The 27,645-nt window shown below is 42.2% G+C and overlaps 1 protein-coding gene across 1 annotated transcript; it reads right to left on the bottom strand.

Moving 5' to 3' along the window:
• LOC135462429 (ras-related protein Rab-8A-like) lies at positions 1 to 27,645 on the bottom strand. The gene is made up of 7 exons (XM_064739656.1): positions 27,235 to 27,645; positions 13,494 to 13,554; positions 8,626 to 8,686; positions 5,057 to 5,134; positions 4,346 to 4,435; positions 2,758 to 2,877; positions 1 to 1,376 (listed from the first exon to the last, which is right to left on the bottom strand). The coding sequence occupies exons 1-7, from the start codon at positions 27,356 to 27,358 to the stop codon at positions 1,293 to 1,295; spliced, it is 618 nt and encodes a 205-aa protein (XP_064595726.1). The 5' UTR covers positions 27,359 to 27,645; the 3' UTR covers positions 1 to 1,292.

The following is a 27,645-nucleotide window of genomic DNA, read 5'->3' as shown; positions in this document are numbered from 1 at the left end:
TACAGGCACAAATTTTACTCGTGGAATGACAGTGACAGCAGAAGTATGACGGAAGACGTGGCACAGCTTACATACAATATTTGACACCTTAATATAGCATGAGACAAACCTTAATGTGATAGAAGCGGGCGTATTGCACGACTTCGAATAATACCGTCTTCAAAACTTAAAAACATATACATGTAGCTATAGCCACGGCGAAATCATAACAAATGGAAAACGTTAAAATGAGAACCTCTCTCGGCTGGAAAACCATTGGTCCCTAACTCCACAACTGCCTCACCTGTCTTGGATACAGTGACTGACGAATACATTCGCAAATTAACGGAAAATTTCCCTATAACATTAGAAGGTATTTAAACCGGCTTAGAACGGATACAGATGTTCAATGTAGAATGTGAAGCGGATTTTCACACGATATTCACTCAGTAGCCCCCGTCATACTTCTGTATTATTACAAATTCACAAACCTCTTACAGAGAAGAACTGGACAGACGTGCTACAGACCTTGTCGTACTGCTCGGTCAGCGGATTTACGTTAAACCGCTTCTCTCTAATGTTTGTCTATTCTTCGAGACTTAAACTCAGGACGAGACTACAGAGACAAGCAGAAAGATACAGAGGAATTGGTGTTATATGACACCAATCTCAAACATTTTGGCAATAAGATCTAATTTGGCAATAAGATCTAACTAACACAATAAGTCAGTCATTAAAATGATTGAGATCAAAAAATTGTTGTGAATTACGATGGGATATAAGGCATATCCAGTTTCAAGCTGTAAAATCGCCTTAAAAACAAACAGGAACACTTTAGGCTTAAGGACTAGACAGCCCATATTTGGTTGGCTGCTGAGATAGCCAGGTCCAGGCTATATGCTTAGGACAGCCCGTGGTTGGTTGGCTGCTGAGATAGCCAGGTCCAGGCTATATGCTTAGGACAGCCCGTGGTTGGTTGGCTGCTGAGATAGCCAGGTCCAGGCTATATGCTTAACGTTTTATGCTTTTCAAGTATGGCAAATTTATCCAAACTTTACCATGGCTTATTCACTGTCAGTCAATGACGGTCGATTCTGTATCATTTTAAAGCAGTAAATTAGTTTGTTCCTTCCTGTTTCGGCTGTTACAGGTCCTGTGCGTTGGACAAAATGTTCATTCTGCACGACTCTGTCAAAATTTGCTTCCTTTCAAGGATTCCTGTCATTGCCCGTCATGCATTCCAACATGGCGGCTCTGTTCAGATGAGGCCCTGACCCTGGTTCCTATACGATGAGGCTCTACAGGAGAGGATGTCACCTGGAGCAGGCACACTTTGACTTTTTGGATGAGCCTGATTTTAGTCTTATGCTATCCTCAAACTGCTCCCCAGACCCAATCTGAAAAGTTGAAAATATGATATATTTTTTGTATTGTTTAATATGAAATCAATATAATGAAAACAATTCTTAAACCAAAAAATGATTTTGTTTCAAGAGAAATTTAATACTTCATTCTTTTTTTGCTTTGCACAATGGCGTAACTAATTCATTAAAAAAAAATACAACATTAACAGGAAAGACAAGACACGATTAAATTTACATGTGCATTACATAAGTTTAAGGGATACATGACACCCTTCGGTTTTATGTCTTAACGTGCAGATTATCTTGTGTAATAACATTTAACAGTACAAACAAATGTTTCAGCTTTTCCGTTCTGGGATAAAAATGGGTTCAAAGTACAGTATCCTTTAGACCCCAGCGCTCAGTCCGGACATTATGCAGCTTACAGTAGTGACGTCAACGATGATTCCTGTTTAGAAAGATCTGTGTGGATAATAGACAGAACGGGTCTGGCCGAATGGGGGCGGGGGTAAGGGGAACAGACCGAATGGAGATAATTTTCTTCATTTGGCATAGAAACATATCTTTGTTTTATATTTCCTTTTTATGTATTCTTTAAAAGTCGCAACTTTTTTTTTGCTGTGTGCAGATTCTGAATAACTGAGATATCGCCGTTCAAAGTAAGCAAAATCGTATACAATGAGAAAAACGAAAGAACCACCATGTTATGAATTTGTTATTTCTATAATCCCCGTACGCAGGTGTTTGCGATTAGGTCACGTGAAACCTGATTGCCTTTTAACCATATGGTGTGCGTGGTGTTGGAGTCACATAACAGGGTGTTTCCGCCTGCTAAAACATGGCGCATCTAGTGTCCTCGTAGGAGGCCTCTTTGGCTCAGTTGGTTAGCGCGCTAGCGCAGCGTAGTAACCCAACAGCCTCTCAACAATGCGGTCGCTGTGAATTCAAGTCCAGCTCATGCTGGCTTCCTCTCAGGCCGTACGTGGAAAGGTCTGTCAAAAGCCTGCGGATGGTTTTGGGTTTTCCCCGGACTCTGCCCAGTTTCCTCCCACCATAATGCTGGCGGCCGTCGTATAAGTGAAATACAGTACTCTTGAGTACGGCATAAAACGCCAAGCAAATAAATAAATAAATCATGTCCTCATAAGAATTCCAGATTAAAAATTGATTAACTGAGTTACTAAGCAAAGCACAGAAAAATGGCTGTGGCCGTTGTGGCCTATTTCCACCCCTCTTTCTGAACAAGTCAGATTTATAATGTGTTTTCTTCTCTTTGAATACTTCTTCTTCTCTTCAATAAGGATTATCCCTTTTCTTGTTGCATAAGGAACTATTCTCCAAACCATTAAATAAATCATGGTGTAGAGGGGGGTGGGGGTGGAGGGAGATACAAGGGAGATAACCAACAACCCACCATAGTTTGTCTGTCAAGTTTTCTCTTGATGTCTTTGGTTAGCATTGTGAATGCCTCGTCTATGTTAACGTTGTTCTTTGCGCTTGTCTCTGTGAATTTCACCCCATAATTGATGGCCAGCTGTGAAAAAAATGAAACATTGATATGAATGGAACATCGTTTACAACCGCTCTGCTTCAAACTCGCTGGGAGGTCGGGTCAGACTAAGACTTTAACAATGGTACTTGTTGCTGCCTCGCTTAGCGCTGTGATTTGGCCGGTGTCCGTATAATGTGACTGGGTGGGTTTTTCAATATGACACTGCTGTTCCGGCAGGACTCGACCAGCCACACGAAGACATAGCATATGTACACACACCTATTGACTCCTCGTCGTCATATGACTGAAATAAGACGTTACACCCCAAGCGTGCGTGCGTGCGTCCATACACACACACACACACACACACACACACACACACACACACATACATACATACATACATACATACATACTTGTCCCACAAAAGTCTAACGCAGTAACAACACTGAACTGATCGGACACACGAAGGGGGACTACATGTACGCCTTCAGATGTCATCCTAAAGATAACATAATACATGTACTTAGTCATCTTAGCGGCTTTATTGTCCCCAACCTAAGCGTGACAAGAGGCCGTATTTCACCGGTTACGTGTGACCATTTGCCAGCTATCACACTATTGTGGCTACACTGGTTTTTCTTTCTATGCCATAAGTCTTAATTATATTGTGTTCCTGCACAAACCAGAATTCTGCTGGTGGACTAAACATCCCCGACACCTGGTCCCTTTACATTGTTTTAATGTGATTGTATCGTAAATATTTTGACAATACCCCATTTTGAGTTATTCCCGTAATAAGTAACGTTTAATAAATTGCAATTATCATCACTGCGTCTTTTTCCCCTAATTCTGTGCCTAAGTCATGGTGCTAGGGGGCGTGTAGATTGCCCGGGTCTGATATGCCCTACTCATGCGAGTCCCTCTCTCTTTCATGGCAACCGTTGAATCAGAGACATGGGTCTGAGATTGACCTACCCACCCGATTCCCTCTCTCTTTGAGGACAACCGGTGAATCAAAGACACGGGTCTTGCATAGGCCTCCTCCTCCGAGTCGCTCTCTCTTTGAGGACAACCGGTGAATCAAAGGTACGGATCTGATATAGACCTACTCATGCGAGCCCTCCCTCTTTGATGACAACCGGTGAATCAGAGACACGGGTCTGATATTGGCGCTCTCACCCAAGTCCCTCTATCTTTGATGACAACCGGTGAATCAGAGACACGGGTCAGAGATAGGCCTACTCACACGAGTCCCTCTCTCTTTGATGACAACCCGTGAATCAGAGGCACGGGTCTGAGATAGGCCTACTCACCCGAGTCCCTCTCTCTTTGAGGGCAACCGGTGAATCAGAGACACGGGTCTGATATAGACCTACTCATGCGAGCCCTCTATCTTTGATGACAACCGGTGAATCAAAGACACTGGTAGAGGCCTTCTCACCCGAGTCGCTCTTTCTTTGATGACAACCGGTGAATCAGAGACACGGATCTGATATACCTTACTCACCCGAGTCCCCCTCTCTCTGGCGATTTTTCGTTTCTCGTCCATATCACATTTGTTCCCTAGGATCATTTTCTCCACGCCGTCAGCTGCATGCTGGGAAACACAGGAAAATAGCGGTATATGAATGTTCACTTATTTATTTGACTGGTGTTTTACGTGCAGTCAAGAACATTTCACTTATACTACGACGGATAGCATTGTGAGGGAGGAACCTTAAGGCCATTTGTACGTTGCTGGCAGACATTCTTAAGCACAATCGGAGAAGAAGCCAGCAGCAGCCACATTAGTGAGAGGCTTCTGAGTCATTGTGCTGCACTGGCACGCTAACCACTGCGCTTACTTGTACGAATTTCCCTTGGTAAGTAATTGGAGGATTGTCCAACAAATGACACTCAGATTTTAATGCGCGGAGCTTTCTCTCTATCCCTTATATAATTAACCGATGAATTTTTCTCCTATTTATGCATCACTGTCACGATTCTGTGCTTTACTAGTAAAAGATCAAATATTCCTAGTGGCACACAACAATCACCGAAAAGTTCACCGAAAAGTCAAATGGCAGCACGAATGGTGCACTTTCGTTCCACAGGATTTCCAAGGGCAAGCTACAGGTAAAATGTCACCATCGCGGAAGCCCAGTTTTGTTAGCATAAAAACAATGCAAAGACTTGAAATCAAGCGTGGAGCCTGTAGCTCCACGTAATTGTCCCTTACCTCTTCAATATTTGCCATCCACTCTTTAATATCGTCAAAACTCTTCTCACTGGTTATGTCGTACACCAGTAAAATACCCTGGAAAATATACCCAATCAGGTTAATTACCGGTTACCTGAGTGAAGTTACAGGTGTCAGTACGTTAATAAGATACTTACTCAGAATGCATTAACTGGTCAAAATATTCGAGACGGCGAACATCCGGGCATTTGTCGTTTTCTTCGCGCCGACACGCCTTTCTCGCAGTTTCAGTTTAAAATCATGAGAGGTAATTCTAAACATACACATGTATGCTTCTGTCATTTTCCGGATATTATCAGCCATAGTTCTCAGAATATCCTCCAGTGTTGTTCATTTCCCAGTGCCTTCCCTTGTTATTTTTTACCTCGTCGCCTGCTCGCGTCTGCCTCATGCACGTGAAGTGCCTAGATGTGCGCAGTCTCGAATAATTTCGTAAGACGAGTATTCCATCCAACTGAACGTGCCAAAGCAACCATACCACTGATTATATGTGCTATTTAACAATTTGTATTTCCACATGTTACCTTATAAGGCAGAGGGCGCTAAATTAAATCAGATACAGCCTAATTTTATATGATCCAAACACAATCATTTACACTCAAAATATGATCTGTTAAATTTTAATAAAAGTCTGTTGTCTGTGTTATGCTAGAATGTACTGTGTTATTGTAAGACAGTATTTTGTCACATTCAAGACAGTACTCTGTCATATTCAAGACACTACTCTGTCACATTCAAGACAGTACTCTGTCATATTCAAGACAGTACTCTGTCACATTCAAGACAGTACTCTGTCATATTCAAGACAGTACTCTGTCACATTCAGGACAGTACTATGTCACATTCAAGACAGTACTCTGTCACATTCAAGACAGTACTCTGTCACATTCAGGACAGTACTCTGTCACATTCAACATCGTATCGTGTGGCTAAAATATAATCTTAATGTTGAATTAATAGAATATGTATGTTAGATCTAACAGAAAAATCTGCTGCAATAGCAGAATACATTGTAGCATCACTCAGTCAGCAGACGTTCAGTTAAAATGAACAAATTCATGTTTAGGTGAGTGAGTGCTTGGGGTTTGACGTCATACTTAACAATTTTTCAGTTATATGACGACGAAGGAATCCGTAGAGAGCATGTAATGTGCCTCGTTGTTGCAGGACGCCTTTCCACCGCTCTTTTATCTAGTGCTTCACTCAGACGACTTTCCGAAGGCAAGCAAGCCGCCCCGCCCGAGCCATTATACTGATACGGGTCAACCAGTTGTTGCTGAACGCCAATCGAGGAAGTTACAAGTTCCTCTTTTAAGGTCTTAGGTGTGACTCGACTCAGGATTGACACTGGATCTACTGCCTCCCAATGAGTGAGTGAGTGCTTGGGGTTCAAAGACGTACTTAACAATTTTTCAGTCATATGACGACGAAAGAGTCCTTAGAGTGTATGCAATGTGCCTACTTGTTGCAGGACGGATTTCCAACGCTCTTATATCTAGTGCTGCTTCACTGAGACGACTTTCCGAAGGCAAGTAGGCCGCCCCGCCCGAGCCATTATACTGATACGGGTCAACCAGTCGTTTCATTTCCCCTTTATGCTGAACGCCAAGCGAGGAAGTTACAACTTCCTCTTTTTTAAGGTCTTAGGTGTGATCCGACAAAGGATTGAGCCTGGATCTGCCGCTCCCGCCACAGACTATCTACCAACTGTGCTATCGGGGCAGGTTATTCATTTTTGGAGTATATGTACATCAGCGCATGCAGTGGTATGATAGAACTTGACTAGTATAAAATGTCATCCTTGCTGGACGGTGAGTAGCATGATAAAGCTTGGCTAGTATAAGCCACGTCGTCCTTGCTGGACGGTGAGTAGCATGATAAAGCTTGGCTAGTATAAGCCACGTCGTCCTTGATGCATGGTGAGTAGCATGATAAAGCTTGGCTAGTATAAGCCACGTCGTCCTTTATGGACGGTGAGTAGCATGATAAAGCTTGGCTAGTATAAGCCACGTCGTCCTTGCTGGACGGTGAGTAGCATGATAAAGCTTGGCTAGTATAAGCCACGTCGTCCTTGCTGGACGGTGAGTAGCATGATAAAGCTTGGTTTGTATAAGCCACGTCGTCCTTGATGGACGGTGAGTAGCATGATAAAGCTTGGCTAGTATAAGCCACGTCGTCCTTGCTGGACGGTGAGTAGCATGATAAAGCTTGGCTAGTATAAGCCACGTCGTCCTTGATGCATGGTGAGTAGCATGATAAAGCTTGGCTAGTATAAGCCACGTCGTCCTTTATGGACGGTGAGTAGCATGATAAAGCTTGGCTAGTATAAGCCACGTCGTCCTTGCTGGACGGTGAGTAGCATGATAAAGCTTGGCTAGTATAAGCCACGTCGTCCTTGCTGGACGGTGAGTAGCATGATAAAGCTTGGCTAGTATAAGCCACGTCGTCCTTGCTGGACGGTGAGTAGCATGATAAAGCTTGGTTTGTATAAGCCACGTCGTCCTTGATGGACGGTGAGTAGCATGATAAAGCTTGGCTAGTATAAGCCACGTCGTCCTTGATGCATGGTGAGTAGCATGATAAAGCTTGGCTAGTATAAGCCACGTCGTCCTTTATGGACGGTGAGTAGCATGATAAAGCTTGGCTAGTATAAGCCACGTCGTCCTTGATGGACGGTGAGCAGCATGATAAAGTTTGGCTAGTATATGCCACGTCATCCTTGTTGGACGGTGAGTAGCATGAGAAACCTTGGCTAGTATAAGCCACGTCGTCCTTGATGGACGGCAAGTAGCATGATAAAGCTTGGCTAGTATAGGCCACGTCATCCTTTATGGACGGTGAGTAGCATGATAAAGCTTGGCTAGTATAAGCCACGTCGTCCTTGATGGACGGTGAGCAGCATGATAAAGCTTGGCTAGTATAAGCCACGTCATCCTTGTTGGACGGTGAGTAGCATGATAAACCTTGGCTAGTATAAGCCACGTCGTCCTTGATGGACGGCGAGTAGCATGATAAAGCTTGGCTAGTATAAGCCACGTCGTCCTTGATGGACGGCAAGTAGCATGATAAAGCTTGGCTAGTATAAGCAACGTCGTCCTTGATGGACAGTGAGTAGCATGATAAAGCTTGGCTAGTATAGGCCACGTCGTCCTTGATGGACGGTGAGTAGCATGATAAAGCTTGGCTAATATAAGCCACGTCGTCCTTAATGGACGGTGAGTAGCATGATAAAGCTTGGCTAGTATAGGCCACGTCGTCCTTGTTGGACAGGGAGTAGCATGATAAACCTTGGCTAGTATAAGCCACGTCGTCCTTGATGGACGGTGAGTAGCATGATATAGCTTGGCTAGTATAAGCCACGTCATCCTTAATGGACAGAATCATTAATAGTGAGTAGCAGAATAACGTGTAATCGATCTATCATCCATATCGCTCGAGCAACACGTGTTGTATTCAAATTTGACTCAACGAAAGCCTCTATACACAATAAAGGGAGAAAATGTATGTATAAAAATAAGGGGGAAAAAGAACTCTCAAGAGCTCCATACCATAGCCCCTCTGTAGTAGGCAGTTGTTATAGTCCGGAATCTCTCCTGGCCCGCCGTGTCCCTGGTAATAGATAGAATAGAAGGAATATTATATTTGATTTATTTGTTCGGTCTTAAAACTCAAATTTTACATAAATAACTTCAATATTGTTAAATCCAAAATATTGACAGAGTGCAAGCATTTATAATGTTTGGTTAACACTTTCTGCAGTGTCAGAAATTTAACACTTTATAAAACGCTTACAAAATGTTCTACGTCATCTGAAGACTTTTAGGTGTTGGGTACCGCATTAAAAATGTTAAAGACCGGGTACTTTAATTGTATCTTACAACCTGCATAATATCCGACATGTGATAAGATATTGTGACCATATTTTACAAAATTTAACACTAAAAATGTCAAACTATAAATATAAAGCATATTTGTATTCCTATCATTCAGAATAGATGTCGAAATTAACTTTGAACAAGCCCGCTCACCAACAGCAGTGAACTTAAGAATAATACCAGTAACTTCAGTTGCCCAAGGTCTGTTGTTTAGTCCCAGAACTCTGGTTGGCCCATGAAACTGACCCGAAACGTGTTAACACAAGAAAATAAAGTACCATATGAGGGCAGAAAACTGACGTACAAAGGCCTCCCTTACAAAGTCCCGTCCTTCAGTGTAATGTTGTTTTTACGTTGCCGACTAATCCTAGCTCATATGGAACTACAATAAACGCCAGAAGTAGCGGATGCACTTCCATACGATGTTCCGTGGCCGCTACATACATGTCGTGCACATATCTGATTTTGCATTAGGTGCATATATCACAAGGGGAACAAGCTGGCAGAAGTTTTTAAGTGTAGCTATTTCTATGTGTTAAAAACTAGATAAGAGCTTCATTAAGACGTTTACATAAACGCTTATTTTACACATGAAGAGATGACGTCCGGGAAGTCCTCAACGAAGTTAATATTTCTGCCACTTAGTTCCGGTACATGTATGTGAGAGGAACTGATGCAACAAAAAGGCTTTCGGAATTAAATCCACGAAAGCTACATTTTCTAATACCGAAGAGCGACCAGAAATCTCGTGTGAACACGTGATCTAGCCATGCGGTTGTCAAGCGAGTGGACCAAAACAGCATTTGACGGGACAAACGATCAAGTTGAGTCTACTGGCACTGCACTGTTAATACGAGTACAGGAGCACAATATATAGGCCGCTCTCTACGCTCGCTTTACATCACTGCCACGACTAGACACGCTCAACCTCTGAAGCCTGTGCGACGCGCGGAGGGTTTTTCTTTAGGCATTTGAGACACCTCTTGTGTCCTCCTGCGAAACTACACCGAGAGAAAAGTTCGGGTCAACTGACTCAAAAATCTGAGTTGAATAATTGAGCTAATTCACTCATAATCTGGTCGTATGACCCGGTTATCTCAGTTAAATTAGCTCAATTGTATAATAAAATAAAACTGTTTGAGGGTTTATCAACTGTTGGAGGTGTTGATTAGAATAATGTTAAGCGCGCTTTATGGATAAAGAGAATGGATATGTATAAAGTATTATCGTGTTTTCTGACATCACTTCCTGCCTCATCACCGTGGCCCCAGTGATCTCGGCGTTGTTCAAGATTTCTGTACAAAATCTGCTAGTATAGGTGCTGGTATAAAGCGAACATGGAGAGCGTCGCACGTGCTATAAGGTGTAAGGTGCATGTACAGAAGTCGGCATTGTCTATTTCCCAGCAGAACCATCTAACGGAAGAGCCTGACATGAAGGCTGACTATGCCACCACGCATTTTGGTATGGTGCATGTACAGAAGTCGGCTTTGTCTGTTTCCGAGACAGAACAATCTAGCGGAAGTGCCTGGCAAGAAGGCTAACTATACCACAACACATTTTGGTATGGTACACGTACAGAATTCGGCTTTGTCTGTTTCCTAGACAGAACAATCTAGCGGAAGTGCCTGGATGACTATGCCACAACACATTTTGGTATGGTGCATGTACAGAAGTCGGCTTTGTCCGTTTCCCAGACAAAACCATCTAGCGGAAGTGCCTGGCAAAAAGGCTAACTATACCACAACACATTTTGGTATGGTACATGTACAGAAGTCGGCTTTGTCTGTTTCCCAGACAGAACCATCTAGCGGAAGTGCCTGGCAAGAAGGCTGACTATACCACAACACATTCTGGTACGGTACATGTACAGAAGTCGGCTTTGTCCGTTTCCCAGACAGAACCATCTAGCGGAAGTGTCTGGTTGACTATGCCACAACACATTTTGGTATGGTACATGTACAGAAGTCGGCATTGTCTATTTCCCAGCAGAACCATCTAACGGAAGAGCCTGACATGAAGGCTGACTATGCCACCACGCATTTTGGTATGGTGCATGTACAGAAGTCGGCTTTGTCTGTTTCCGAGACAGAACAATCTAGCGGAAGTGCCTGGCAAGAAGGCTAACTATACCACAACACATTTTGGTATGGTACACGTACAGAATTCGGCTTTGTCTGTTTCCTAGACAGAACAATCTAGCGGAAGTGCCTGGATGACTATGCCACAACACATTTTGGTATGGTGCATGTACAGAAGTCGGCTTTGTCCGTTTCCCAGACAAAACCATCTAGCGGAAGTGCCTGGCAAAAAGGCTAACTATACCACAACACATTTTGGTATGGTACATGTACAGAAGTCGGCTTTGTCTGTTTCCCAGACAGAACCATCTAGCGGAAGTGCCTGGCAAGAAGGCTGACTATACCACAACACATTCTGGTACGGTACATGTACAGAAGTCGGCTTTGTCCGTTTCCCAGACAGAACCATCTAGCGGAAGTGTCTGGTTGACTATGCCACAACACATTTTGGTATGGTACATGTACAGAAGTCGGCTTTGTCTGTTTCCCAGACAGAACCATCTAACGGAAGAGCCTGACATGAAGGCTGACTATGCCACAACACATTCTGGTACGGTACACGTACAGAAGTCGGCTTTGTCCAATTCCCAGACAGAACCATCTAGATGAAGTGCCTGGTTGACTATGCCACAACACATTTTGGTATGGTACATGTACAGAAGTCGGCTTTGTCTGTTTCCCAGACAGAACCATCTAGCGGAAGTGTCTGGTTGACTATGCCACAACACATTTTGGTATGGTACATGTACAGAAGTCGGCTTTGTCTGTTTCCCAGACAGAACCATCTAACGGAAGAGCCTGACATGAAGGCTGACTATACCACAACACATTCTGGTACGGTACACGTACAGAAGTCGGCTTTGTACGTTTCCCAGACAGAACCATCTAGATGAAGTGCCTGGTTGACTATGCCACAACACATTTTGGTATGGTACATGTACAGAAGTCGGCTTTGTCTGTTTCCCAGACAGAACCATCTAGCGGAAGTGCCTGGTTGACTATGCCACAACACATTTTGGTATGGTACATGTACAGAAGTCGGCTTTGTCTGTTTCCCAGACAGAACCATCTAGCGGAAGTGTCTGGTTGACTATGCCACAACACATTTTGGTATGGTACATGTACAGAAGTCGGCTTTGTCTGTTTCCCAGACAGAACCATCTAGCGGAAGTGCCTGGCATGAAGGCTGATTATGAGACAACACATTTTGGTATGGTACATGTACAGAAGTCGGCTTTGTCTGTTTCCCAGACAGAACCATCTAGCGGAAGTGTCCGGTTGACTATGCCACAACACATGTTTGTATGGTACATGTACAGAAGTCGGCTTTGTCTGTTTCCCAGACAGAACAATCTATCGGAAGTGCCTGGCATGAAGGCTGGCTAAGCCACAACAGGTATGATTTTGATATTTGTTTATCTAATTGCTGTATGACGTCGTTCTGTAGAATTCGTTATTTACATGATGTTCGCTGAAATCATTTAACAACCTTTCCATAATTGCTTCAGTGACACATAATTGACCAATATAAACGCACAATGAAAAGCTTAAACGACGCAAAATATCATAATTTATATACTGTTTAGTAAATTATAAACGAGTTATATTTGCCCAGTAGCCTAAAGCGGTGTAACACACTGCTGGCATTTACCGTAACCACACGTTTCATCGCTGAGCTTGTCAACTGTCCCGTATAAACACAGCAGTTGATATTTTTCTACGCCTGTCTCGCAATGTACCAAGGCTTAACCGTTCCGACCCTACTGTATAATCACCATTCAAGGTAGGCCGAACAAAATAGAAGTAATGGCCACTAGGAAGATATGATGAGAGCTATAGGGCTGAATACAACGTTTATTTACGGAAACTATAAGGTTCTTCTACACAAACTGTACTAACAGAAAATCTGGTTAAAGGTGAAAATCCAACGTTATGTATACGTCGTGTCTACATTTACAACAGGTCATAAATGCAGGTCCTCCCTGACTTAGTTGGCTAGGGCACTAAAGCAGCGTAATGACCCAGGAGTCTCTCACAAATGCGGTCGCTGTGAGTTCAAGTCCAGCTCATGCTGGCTTCCTCTCCGACTTTACGTGCGAGGTCTTCCAGCAGCCTGCGGATGGTCGTGGGTTCCCCCTGGGCTCTGCCTGGTTTTCGCCCACCATAATGCTGGCCGCCGTCGTATAAGTGAAATATTCTTGAGTACGGCGTAAAACAACAATCAAATAAATAAATCATAAAATGTAACTTATTTTATCTTGGAAAATTGATCAAGGTCACTGGAGAAAATAAGCAGGAGTGTTGTCAATTCCTAACTGTACATGTGGTAAAGGCCAACGTTCAAGAGAGTGAGACTTTAAAAGAAAAGCACAGATGGACGGGCGGTCTCCAGTTGGTGAGGCCATGCCCCTATTTCAGTTTGGACTAGGAGATAAAAAAATGAAGACGAGTAATATTTACCATATCTGGAGTTTGATTCGCTTCCCATCTAATTCAATCGTCTTAACTTTGAAGTCAATTCCTGGAAAAGAATGGAAAATTTTTCAGCAACAGGCTATCATGTTCAGTACTTTCCGCTATACGCCATCAGTGCAACTAGAAACAGTTCAGTTGATGCTATGTAGGACGTGGTACATGTACAGGTAAAATCTAGGCGTCGTGGCCGACAGACAAAATTGACGTTCCAGGTCTACAATCGCAAGGCCAATTCCTAAAACAACACTCAACACAAAGCACTAAAGAAGTAAGACAGCATGTACAGTAAGAACTTAGGACGGTGTCACGCAGAGAAGCAGTCGACGGTTCTCAGTGATGATGGAAAAACACAATGAATGAGTGAAATCAGTATGGAAACCGTCCGCCACGTACGGTTTGTAAAGTATCGTCGTAATGGTATTTGCTTGGAACAACACTTTCAGATCCCAGTCTGATAGATATTCTACACTCAACTAGCTGCTAACTTCAACTACTTTCAACTACATTATAACACGGCCATATTGCATTTTATAAATTGGACAATATAGAATCCTGACCTGGAACCTTGGGCGTGGCTTACCGAAGCAATACATGTTCTTTTTGGTATAGACATGTACTTCTTTTCGGTACAGACATACACGACTTTTCGGTATAGACATACACGACTTTTCGGTATAGGCATACACTACCTTTCGGTGTAGACATGCACTACTTTTCGGTATAGACATACACTACTTTTTTGGTGTAGACATGTACGACATTTCGGTATAGACATACACTACTTTTCAGCGCAAACATGCACTATTTTTCGTTGAAGACATACACTATTTTTCAGCGCAAACATGCCCTGTTTTCGGTATAAACAAACAATACTGTTCAGTATAGACATACAGTACTTTTGAGTGGAGACACGCACTACTTTCCGGTATAGACATACACTACTTTCCGGTATAGACAAGCCCTTTTTTCCGGTATAGACACACGCTACTTTTCGGTGTGGACCTACACAACGTTCCCATGCATAGCTGGAGCGGTGTTGGGGGCTTTAGACAATGCTACCTTTGGGTGAAGATGATGGTATTGCCTTCACAACAGCCACTTGGAGCACAAATGTAATGAAGGAAATTGTAGTAAAAGAGCACGTGTACATCTATGACAGTACACGTCAGTATACCATGACACTCCCCTGAAGTCGGCACGATCCAACAAAAAAAAAGATACATGGATATAAAGACGTAAAAAGGAACAACTCCTTATGCTCACATATATACAGTGTGGGGAGTGGCGGTTGAAAACGTCATTTCTTAATAGAAAAATTCGCTCTAACGATTTTAAATTGTGTCATTTTCCTTAACGGATACATCGGCAGGCCGGCGTATTGAAAAGATTTGCACGTATAATGTTGTATGTACACAAACCCGCACTGAAATCCGCCAAGTATATATAAACCCAAGTTTTATTCGTTAAAAATAAAGGTCTTTCTGATGCGCCCGTTACCACGCAATCGTAGGCCTATACTCTAATCAGCAAAGTATAAAACATATTTCGTCGACTAGTATATACATTCACATTTTATGACTATGTCCACCTGATGGAAACCAATGAAAATGTTTACAAAGTAAATAACGTGCCATATGTAGGTCAGCGTACTCCAGTCGCCAGGTTAAAATACTAGTATTCGTCATTTATATATCTCTGATAAAAGAAAAAACAAGCTCACCGATAAAATAACAGGCCTTTGGATTTCCACAGTCTCCTCCCGGTGTTGTTTTTTTTTTCACATTTAACCTGCTATCCCATTTTCATAGAAGCAAAGATAACATAATTATAAAGTTTACGGTAACTGGAACACCTGCCCAATCAGTCGCAAAGAAATCAGGCCATTTCCAGGTCAGGCCTAGTCTCACCATGTGACAGGTCAATGTAACTAGTAAACAATAGTCGTGTACTCGTCTACACTCGGGAAATCGATGTGGACCTTTTGTCTCCGTGCAGTGACTCAGTTTTGCTTGCGCGTCCGCTTTTATTCGCATCTGTGTTATTTCGCGTTTTATGTAACTTTTGGGCTTAAATCTGACAATTATTTAACACGGCCCTATTTTCGTAAATGAGGTGTTGCTGAATATAAATTGTAGACGGCTCCCGATACTAATGGCTGCATAACCCTGACTGAGACGTGAGGCCGTGAGGGTGTCCTTCTCGGAAGCGGTGATTGGGTGTCATGTCTGCTGTCAATTTGACGTGACTTAGTGTCACGTTTATTGTCAGTATACAGTGTCTGGGTGCCATGTGTTGAGCCAGTATACAGCGACAAGGTGTCATATCTGGTGTCAGTATACGATGTATGTCATCTTTGCTTTCAGTATATATGGAGTCTGGGTGCCATGTGGTGTCACTATACGATGACCTGGTGTCATGTCTGATGTCAGTATACCGTGCCTGTCTCTCATGTCTGGTGTCAACATTCGGTGAATAAGCGCCAAATATATGATAACCGCGTAATGTTTGGTGTCAGTGCTGTGTTTTGGTGTAATGTCTGGTGTAAATATGCGGTGATTTGTAGGTGACTGGGTGTCAATTTTGCATGGTGTCAGTTTTGCAAGGTGTCATTATACGGGGACTTTGGGCCTGGGTCATGTCTGGTGTTATATGAAATACCTTCAAATATGCTGGGACAAACATGCTACAAAGACATAAGAAGACACTCAAGTGGACACTCGATGAAAACTGGTTTACTGTTTTAATTCAAGGTCGCTTTTAACCCATGTGGCTAAAATTCGAAGTATTTTTCAACACAGCTCAGTCACTGAGTGGTCGTGGTGATTTCCCAAGGGGTCTGGCCGTTTTCGTCCTGCTATAATGCTGGACGCCGTCATGTAAGTCAAATATTTTTGAGTCCGACGTAAAACACCAATCAAATAAAGAAGTCACAAATTAAGTTTTACCAAAACTGAGCGTTATTAAATAAGTGAAAGATTTCAAATTTTTACTAGGCTATACGTTAACAGCAGATACGTGTGTAGTATCCAGTTGCATACTGACAACGCACTGTACAATACGAAAACATCTTAGTTTGTGAAAAGCCCCAGAAGTTTCTTCACGCTGAAAACATTCGCAACTCTGATCACCATGTATTTGTTTGCAAAGAACTATAAATGACTTCCCGTGGCCGAGGGGGTTAGCACGCCAACACCGCGCAATGACCCATGAGCCCAACAATATGCTCGCTGTTAGTTCAAGTCCAGCTCGTGCTGGCTCCCTCTACGCGGGAAGACTTGTCACCAACCTGCGGATAGTCGTGGGTTCCCCCCGGGCTCTGCTCGGTTTCCTCCCACCATAACGCTTGCCCCCGTCGTATCAGTGAAATATTCTTGAGAACAGCGTAAAACACAATGCACGAGGGTTTCTACATTTCATTGTACTCGCATACATAAAGTATAAATGTACATATGCTTTCCACATTTACACCACATTTTCTCAGCACACACACATACATATATATATATATATATATATATATATATATATATATATATATATATATATATATATATATATATCTACATTGTTTCACCTAGGCGTCTGAACTTTAAACCCATGTGGTATTCACCTCATGCCAACATGTGTCCGACACCGACACAAGGTCAAAGGTTAATGCAACCTTCAGGATTTTTCGCCACACGCTATTTGAATCTATGGAGAGCCCTTAATCTCCACGCTAAACAACCGAGGGACATTGACATTTCATCCATTACAGGTTTTCAACATAGAGATCATGAGTTCGAAACTGTATTTTTATACAGTTTTTTTTTTTAATGCAACCTATGTATTTCTGGCAAAATAACTTCTTAGCATCGTGGGAATTTCCATGCCATATCGCCTGACCCTACAAGGCAAAATTCTGTTTATATTTTTTCAGGATTTTTCGCCACAAGCTATTTGAATCTATGGAGAGCCTTTAATCTCCACACTAAACAACCGAGCGACATTGACATTTCATCCATTACAGGTTTTCAACATAGAGATCATGAGTTCGTAACTGTCTTTTTATATAGTTTTTTTTTCTCTTGATTTGCCCACAGTTTATGCTGAATTGTTACATGTATGTACGCACGTACACCCCCACGATGCATATTTCACACGGACGCGCACGCGTAGCGTTATAATGGTATTCATCTTATCAAGCAGGAAAACATTAATTATAGAGAGAATAATGAATTGGCTAATACGTACAGGTGACATCAATTACACGTCCTTATTAAGCCAGCGGTTATGGGTGAACTTAAGACAACGTGCCAAACACTAACTGACTCGTGACAGTACAGATAGCAATGTAACGTGACCTATTTGCATTACAAAAGTGTATACATATTACACACCGGCATGTAAATATATGTACATATACGGCACACAGGAGTGCTTGGGAATTAACGTCGTACTCAATTTTTCAGTCATATTGTTGCAGGACGGATTTCCACCGCTCTTTTATCTAGTGCTGAGACGTCTTACCTAAAGTCTTAGGTGTGACTCGAACCAGGATTTACCCTAATGTGCTATTGGGTCACACAGGAAAGTGAATATACACAATCATACTATATATCGGGGTACATGTGATTTATTTATTCATTTGATTGGTGTTTTACGCCGTACTCAAGAAGTCTTAAAGACGACAGAAAGCTACAACAGCATTGGATGTCGTGTCACAATGAGACACACTCGTATGTGACCTCATCCTGGGAGCGTCCTTGACCTTGAACACAGCCGATACACACACCATGCATCACCCACGGTAATATTCAGGAGATTTCCATGGCTATATGTGTATTCTTGTAAAGAAAATTACTCGCACGGAACAGACAGTTCATTGTGAATGAAACTACGAGGAGACAATTTGTATAAAGGAGATAATACAAAAGTTGTATTCGTTTAGACTGAGAACTACACGAACAACCTTATATAGTTATAATTATCATACCTGGACAGCTCATGCGTGACGCGCCACAGGGCTAAACTGAGAGAAAGTTTTCTCAGCTGAATTTGTCAGGTTTTCTCCAGTTCTAAGACTGTATCGTCGTATGCTGTCTACAAGTCATCCCCATCAAAAGTGATTTTGTCTACGGGACTCTGACAGGAAAGGGGTCACAGGAAAGGGGTCACAAATGTCCGAATGTCGAAAGGGTTCCCATCTGACAGGAAAAAGACCCCATCTGACAGAAAAGAAACCCATCTGAGAAGGAAAGAGATCCCAACTTTCAGGAAAGGGACTCCGTCTGTCAGGAAATGGATCAACGCTGAGAGGAAAGAGATCCCAACTGTCAGGAATGGAATTCCGTCTGTCAGAAAAGTGATCCCAACTTCCAGGAAAGGAACCCCATCTGACAGGAAAAAGAGGCCTCATGTAACAGAAAAGAAATCCAGTCTGACAGAGAAGAGATCCACCTGAGAGGGAATGAACCCCATGTGGTAGGAAACGGACGACAGGCCTCTTATCTTCTACGTACAGGATTTCTACATCTACATCCCGAACAAAAGGGACCCTATCACGCGGTGGATTAATGAATCTCTTGTAGCAGAAAAAGACAGCACTTGGAGGCAAATGGATTCGATTTGGCAGGAATAAAACCAATTTAGCAAGAAAAGACATCCTCTGCTTCAGTGTGTTAGCGACATGTGAGTGACATCACCGTCATGCATTTCTTCATACAATACATCTGGTTTAGTTTCGTCTTGTTAATGATTAGCACGAAGCAATCTGCGTTACAAATACATGTAACAACCGGCCATATACCAGTCACCGGGAACAAGGGATTAAACACAAGCACAAATACATGTAACATCCCGGCCATATACCAGTCACCGGGAAGAAGGGATTAAACACAAGCACAAATACATGTAACAACTGGCCATATACCAGTCACCGGGAACAAGGTATTAAACACAAGCACAAATACATGTAACAATCCGGCCATATACCAGTCACCTGGAACAAGGGATTAAACACAAGTACAAATACATGTAACAATCCGGCCATATACCAGTCCCCGGGAACAAGGGATTAAACACAAGCACAAATACATGTAACAACCGGCCATATACCAGTCACCGGGAACAAGGGATTAAACACAAGCACAAATACATGTAACAATCCGGCCATATACCAGTCACCGGGAACAAGGGATTAAACACAAGCACAAATACATGTAACAATCTGGCCTTATACCAGTCACCGGGAACAAGGGATTAAACACAAGCACAAATACATGTAACAATCCGGCCATATACCAATCACAGGGAAGAAGGGATTAAGCACAAGCACAAATACATGTAACAACCGGCCATATACCAGTCACCTGGAACAAGGTATTAAACACAAGCACAAATACATGTAACAATCCGGCAATATATACCAGTTACCGGGAACAAGGGATTAAACACAAGCACAAATACATGTAACAACCGGCCATATACCAGTCACCGGGAACAAGGGATTAAACACAAGCACAAATACATGTAACAATCCGGCCATATACCAGTCACCGGGAACAAGGGATTAAATACAAGTACAAATACATGTAACAATCCGGCCATATACCAGTCACCGGGAACAAGGGATTAAACACAAGTATAAATACATGTAACAACCCGGCCATATACCAGTCACCGGGAACAAGGGATTAAAGACAAGCACAAATACATGTAACAATCCGGCCATACACCAGTCCCCGGGAACAAGGGATTAAACACAAGTACAAATACATGTAACAATCCGGCAATATATACCAGTTACCGGGAACAAGGGATTAAACACAAGCACAAATACATGTAACAACCGGCCATATACCAGTCACCGGGAACAAGGGATTAAACACAAGTATAAATACATGTGACAACCGGCCATATACCAGTCACCGGGAACAAGGGATTAAACACAAGCACAAATACATGTAACAACCGGCCATATACCAGTCACCGGGAACAGGGGATTAAACACAAGCACAAATACATGTAACAACCCGGCCATATACCAGTCACCGGGAACAAGGGATTAAACACAAGCACAAATACATGTAACAACCGGCCATATACCAGTCACCGGGAACAAGGGATTAAACACAAGCACAAATACATGTGACAACCGGCCATATACCAGTCACCGGGAAGAAGGGATTAAACACAAGCACAAATACATGTAACAACTGGCCATATACCGGAACAAGGGATTAAACACAAGCACAAATACATGTGACAACCGGCCATATACCAGTCACCGGGAACAAGGGATTAAACACAGGTACAAATACATGTAACAATCCGGCCATATACCAGTCAGCGGGAACAAGGGATTAAACACAAGCAAAAATACATGTAACAACCGGCCATATACCCGTCACCGGGAACAAGAGAACAAGCACAAGCATACAGACTGTAGGAAAAACAGCAGGGCAAATCTAGAAAAACACACTGGCAACGAAAAATTGTAACGGCAATAATCAGGCCGAATCACGTGCTTCTTTGTTCTATATCGTTGGAGATTTTTCAGAGAGGGGAGGCAGACGCCTGCATTAGTGCGCTGACAGCATCCGTAAAACCAAACTGTCGTCAGTCAACACGCACGATCAATGCTGCCGGAATATTGCTCACTCATACTGGGATATTTCTTGGAAATGCTCATGACCAAGTTGTGCACACGGCACAAATAAGGCAGCTGGCGGCCGATTCCATACTAAAACGTTTGCTGGCTCTGGTTAAAACTGCAAACGTGATCATGCCAGCATTTCTTCCAAAGTTACAGCACAGGACAAATATAAATAAATTTAGGTTTTGGTATCAAAGTGCAGGTGATATTAGAGTTAAAGTCCTTTTTCAGGTTTTACTTGCTTAAGCTAGCTCTGTCTCCATCAATGCCATTTCCTCTCATGTGATACGCAGAGGAGCTTCTCCTTCATATCGCCTAGAACTGTGCTTGAAGTTAGTCACCTCGATCCAAATCTCTTTCATTTGTGGATAGTTCACTGAAATTGCTCCTATTCTTACGAAAACTGGTTATTACAACTTCACTATCATTGTCTGTCATCTAAACGTTTCCGCGCGGTTACGACAAGGGGGTTTGTTGCTTTCAGGCACTCAGCAGTTACACATACCTTCCCTCAAGCTCATGTTGTGTGGGATATATCGCTGTTAACACTGGCGGTTTTTGGTATATACAATGAAAGAAAAGAAAGGTAGTATATTTTGTGTCGTCTACAGCTGAGGATCTTAAGTTAAGAACGAAATAATTATAATTAAAGACGTACGGCATACAGAGTAAATCCAGAGCAGAGTCTGTAGTGTGATAGCTGGTAAATAGTCACACGTAACCGGTGAAATACGACATCTTGTCAATTTACCTCAGTCAGGGTTCTATTCGAACTGTTCATGGAAATGCATAAATAGTAGCAATTTACACGCCCCTAGTACCATGGCTTAAGCAGAATTGGGTAAAAAATACGTACGGGTGTTAATTGCAATGTATTAGACGTGACTGGTCTAGAATTACTCAAAAGGCTAAGTTGTCATCACATTTAACATACAATCACATGAAAACCATGCAAAGGGATAATAAGTACAATATCAACGGTTGGCTTTCGCTTCACTGCCGTGACTTTGGGCCCTTGACTGATATGAACACAGCAGCTAGTTCGATTGAACTACAGATCAGACATAACTTGGCGATCCCACCAATCAGCCACATGTTCTTCCTAAAGAAATGATTTGACCTCAGTTAATATGATTGGTTAAAAGCGCACCTTCGCTCTAACACTTCATTGGTCAACATGTGCTCCAGGTATTTGGACAGAAATGAAATTACACACTATACATGCCAGGGTCAAGTCTGAAGAGATAATGGAATGGCCTCTGTTAGAACTAGAATAGTAACATATATGAGTTGTCACGAAACTAAAGTTATCGGGGAATCCATGCATGCAATGCCTATAACAGTCACATGCAATGTGTGTAACCGTCACATGCAATGTCTATAACAGTCACATGCAATGTGTGTAACAGTCATATGCAATGTCTATAACAGTCACATGCAATGTGTGTAACAGTCATATGCAATGTCTATAACAGTCACATGCAATGTGTGTAACAGTCACATGCAATGTGTGTAACAGTCACATGCAATGTCTATAACAGTCACATGCAATGTGTGTAAAAGTCACTTGCACAGCCGCCATTAAGTTGCTCGGAGATTAATGAGTTTGAATGAGGCATACAGCTTTGGTTCCGGGGAAACAGCTTGATATAAAATTATACACATGTAGTTCAGAATTTGTTTTCTAGAATATCCGTCATTTTGTCTAAATTAAGTCTGTATTTAATTGTCTAAATACACACAGATTAACATCATAGAATTCTACAGTCATGATCAATACGTGCCATCAATAGTAATAATATTTACATCCAGACAGACTCTATAAATGGATATTTAAACCTGAATGGACTCTATATAGTAATACTGACAATTGGAATGAGTCTATATATTAATTCTTACACCTGGACAAACCCAAAATATATTTATATTTACACCTGGCCAGGCCCTATAAATTAATATTTACACCTGGACAGACCCTATAAATTAATATTTACACCTGGACAGACCCTATAAATTAATATTTACACCTGGACAGACCCTATATATAAATATTTATACCTGGATGTACTAGATCACTTGGTGTTAGTCTGGCTTGAGGAAGTCGACAACGATGTGTCCACGGGACAACGTCAGGAGAAAATCATTTATTCACTTCTGTCCAAATTACGCAGTATACAGGAACGGAATAGTTCGCTGATTGCATACTCGACTGCGCATGAGTCATGTCATATGCTATTCACGTGACCTGTTTATTTGCAAATTTCATTAATTCAGGTCAGGATTCTCGCCGACTATGGGTGAATTTGTTAATGCCGCAAGAAGTCACGAACATAGACTGAGTTAATGAATTAGTACGAATATTTTTTCCAACTCAAGGAGATCTTGTAAAGGCTTTTTCAAGAAGTATATGTATATCTGACCGGATTTCAATTATTTTCACAAGAGGTCGAACTTTAGATGTCAATAATATAAAAATACACCAGTGCTACGGTTGCTGCCCCCTGTAGCTGTATCTAAAATGTCTACACACTAATGTGCATGTAGATAGCAAATCAGACAAGGAATCCCAGAGAAGAAAATAAACTTACACACTTCTGTATCCACACAAACCTAACATAAGAACCCCTAAATTTGAGTTTAAATCCATTGTGGTTAAATCTGAAAACAAAAGGGTTGAAACATTTTTAGCAGGTCCACGTACAGAGATTAAATGCTCAATGCAGGCTTACACAAATGTGCACCCTGGCCTGTATGTAATGGTGTGAATATAATCGCGAGCGGTCAGTCAAAGTGAGCATGTACACGCTCAGCTATACCTGCATGTACACGCACAGCTATACCTGCATGTACACGCTCAGCTATACCTGCATGTACACGCTCAGCTATACCTGCATGTACACGCAAAGCTATACCTGCATGTACACGCACAGCTATACCTGCATGTACACGCTCAGCTATACCTGCATGTACACGCTCAGCTATACCTGCATGTACACGCTCAGCTATACCTGCATGTACACGCTCAGCTATACCTGCATGTACACGCTCAGCTATACCTGCATGTACACGCACAGCTATACCTGCATGTACACGCACAGCTATACCTGCATGTACACGCTCAGCTATACCTGCATGTACACGCTCAGCTATACCTGCATGTACACGCTCAGCTATACCTGCATGTACACGCACAGCTATACCTGCATGTACACATGCAGCAATATCAGCATGTACACGCGCAGATATACCTGTATATACACGCGCAGCTATACCTGCATGTACAGAGTTACCTATACCTGCATGTACATGCGCACCTATGCCGGCATGTATAACGGGCAGGTATAAATGCATGTGAGCTCATACGTAGGTCACATTAGCTACACATACCTGAATGTGTGCAGATCAGATAGGGTCATCAGCCGATGTGCTGCCCTGTTTTTATCTGCATACATATATAGCTCATTAGGCTATGGCATGGCCATGTATACTGCGCTTATAATCTGCATACTGGGTACATTAATTAAACCACCTTGAACATGTACACGTGATTTGCGTCGCTTGGCACTATGACTTTCCTCGTGAATATACAAGGCCTGGTAATTCTGCAACTCTGTACAGTGACCTCAGTTAGGAAGAAAAGCTTACGCATACATACGAACTAAAGTAAAAGTGATCCTTTGCGAATTCACCCTACATTTACAACAACATGCCGAGCCAATGACGTATTCTAGTCACATTCTTTGATTCATGTATTAAACGTCAGCGGTGTGTAACTACGAGTCACTGTCATAAGTTTTAGGGATGAAGTAGAACTCCCGAATGTCCACTCCTGTTTTCTTGCTGTAGCTTCTCTGTGCTGAGTGCCAGGCGAGGAAACAACGATTACCATTTTTATAAAGTCTTTGGTATGACCCGACCGGGGTTTGATCCCTTGTCCCCCGATTCGAGGCGGACGTTCTATTAGGCCAGCGCAGCGGGCCTGTTAATTTTGGTAGAATACTATTATGCCTGAGTGATGGCAGAATATACGTTATTATATGGTATCACTATAGTTAGATGATTAGAATCACATAGGGCATAGGTCAAAGTTCAAAGTACCCGACAGGTGCGCAGCAAATGTCTAATCATACACACGAGGATACACCCACATTTCGTCTCTATATTAACTAATACGTACGTGGGAAGGTCTGCCAGCAACGTGCGGATGGTCGTGGGTTTCCCCCGGGCTCTGCCCGGTTTCCACTCACCATAATGCTGGCCGCCGTCGTATAAGTGAAATATTCTTGAGTACGGCGTAAAACACCAGTCAAATAAATAAATAGAATATTAACTAATAAAACCCCCAAAATAACACAAATATAACCCTATGACATCACACACACCAATGTACGTGCTATACCATGTTATATGTGTATGTATAAAGCTGTCTGTTGTTTTCACAACTGCATGCTGGTTAGCTACAGATGTACATTGTACTGTTTCTTTTTCAACGTGAAATGTTTCTTTTTAAAGTGTGCGAAATAACACTTTATCACTGAACAAGATTCCCATAGTTGATATTTATATAAATCATGAAAGTAAACAAATTCAAATTCCTTTGTTTGTATAAATAAACAGCATGAAATGATATTATTTGCGGTTTTCACAGCTCACTCGAAAAATATTTGTGATATTCAACCTTCACTGTGCAATATTCTGTTTTTGACAATATCGTGATTTTGTGTATTTGAACAATTTTAGGCAATGTTTTCAGCTGTAGGCCTTCACCGACTTGTGTATCTAATATAACGTCGTATCTTGTTGCGTGACGTAAGAAATGTTAAAGTTAACTGAACTTTTATTATGACGTCATCCTGCAAAGATCGGATTGGGACGTCATAAAAGAAAATGTTTCTTTTTTAATGTCATGGCGTCGGGGTGTGTAATAACAAAAGTAATACCTTACTGTAATGAGATATATAACTTTTATCAGTGAAGGAAATCCTGACAATTTCCCTTCATACAGATAATAAACATGTGTACTGCATATTTGGCAAAGAGCTTAATGATGCTCACCACCGGTTTCATCAACTCGCAAATCAGACCACAGTCGTATAAGTGGTAAATATCGTAACTACACCATCACATACAGAAACAAATGGGCCTGAATAAAGCTCAGACACTACTTCACACTATACTACAGACACTATAACACTACTACCTACATACATACAGGTGCACACAGGTGTATACAACCTACCTATAGTGGTAATGTATACTTATGACAAATTTTAACAGTATTCACCACAGGTGGACGAGTGGTTTAAGGCGCTTGTCTTTCTATCGGAAGAACACATAAAGTAGGCTATGTGTACGGGTTCAATCCCTTGATTTGACACATTCTCCCGGTCACGCTTTTTTTGGGGCTTTGGTGACAATAATCCACCAGTGACGCTTTCATGAGTCTAATGATCGCGATGTGTATGTCACACGGAGGACAAATTAAAGGTCGGTGGTTTATGCGGTATGGTTTTTTTTTTACCATAAAAAAGACCCCTATCGCATGTGAAAAATTCTTGGATATTAAACAACAAGTAAAATAAATATGATCAAGAACTGATTATGCTCGCCACCGATTTTTCTCATCCACAAATGTGACCATAATCCAAAACTGATTATGCTCGCCACCGATTTTTCTCATCCACAAATGTGACCATAATCAAAAACTGACTGTGCTCGCCACCGGTTTTCCTCATCCATAAATGTGACCATAATCAAAAACTGACTGTGCTCGCCACCGGTTTTCCTCATCCACAAATGTGGCCATAATGAGAAAACGATTATGCTCGCCACCGATTTTCATCATCCACAAATGTGACCATAATCAAAAACTGATTGTGCTCGCCACCGGTTTTCCTCATCCACAAATGTGGCCATAATGAAAAAACGATTTAGCTCGCTACCGATTTTCCCCATCCACAAATGCGACCATAATCGTACACGTAATGGAATTAAATCAATAGTAGATCCTGCATCAATCAAATAAAGAAATGAATTTCACATGCATCTGTCATATTCAAATGTGTATCTCAGTACAGGTGTCTGACTTACCTATGGTGGTGATGTAGGTAGAGTTGTAAGAATCGTCAGCAAATCGGCACAGTATACACGTTTTCCCAACCCCTGAGTCTCCGATCAACAAAAGCTTGATGAGATAATCGAACGGCTTTGGCATTTGCAGCCATCCTCGCAGTTGTACATATCCCGCGGCGTATGTAGACCTATATATAAATGTACACCCGTAGGTATCATCGAGTCTGTACGTGTGTGTACTCCGTCCGATTTAGGTTACGGTACATGCGAAACCTTGCTCAACAACGACCACGGTGGCAAACGCCGGATAGCCCGATCCCTCCCGCAACCACGCGCCCTTGTCCCCAGTCGAATCGTCTCGGCACTTAATCGGTCTCCCTGAGCAGACTTTCTGGACGAGCGGAGACTGTTCGGCAGCCTAACTCGGGT

The sequence above is a fragment of the Liolophura sinensis genome, chromosome 2 (assembly GCF_032854445.1).
Source record: "Liolophura sinensis isolate JHLJ2023 chromosome 2, CUHK_Ljap_v2, whole genome shotgun sequence".
Lineage (NCBI taxonomy): Eukaryota > Metazoa > Mollusca > Polyplacophora > Chitonida > Chitonidae > Liolophura > Liolophura sinensis.
This window is presented reverse-complemented; position numbering and strand designations above follow the sequence as displayed.

Coding starts and splice junctions, on each gene's coding strand:
- LOC135462429 (XM_064739656.1), bottom strand. CDS start 27,358: ATGCCAAAGCCGTTCGATTATCTCATCAAGCTTTTGTTGATCGGAGAC. Junction 5,135..8,625: donor CCTACTACAGAGGGGCTATG/GTATGGAGCTCT, acceptor TATATTTTCCAG/GGTATTTTACTGGTGTACGA. Junction 1,377..2,757: donor AACTTGACAGACAAACTATG/GTGGGTTGTTGG, acceptor TCAACTTTTCAG/ATTGGGTCTGGGGAGCAGTT.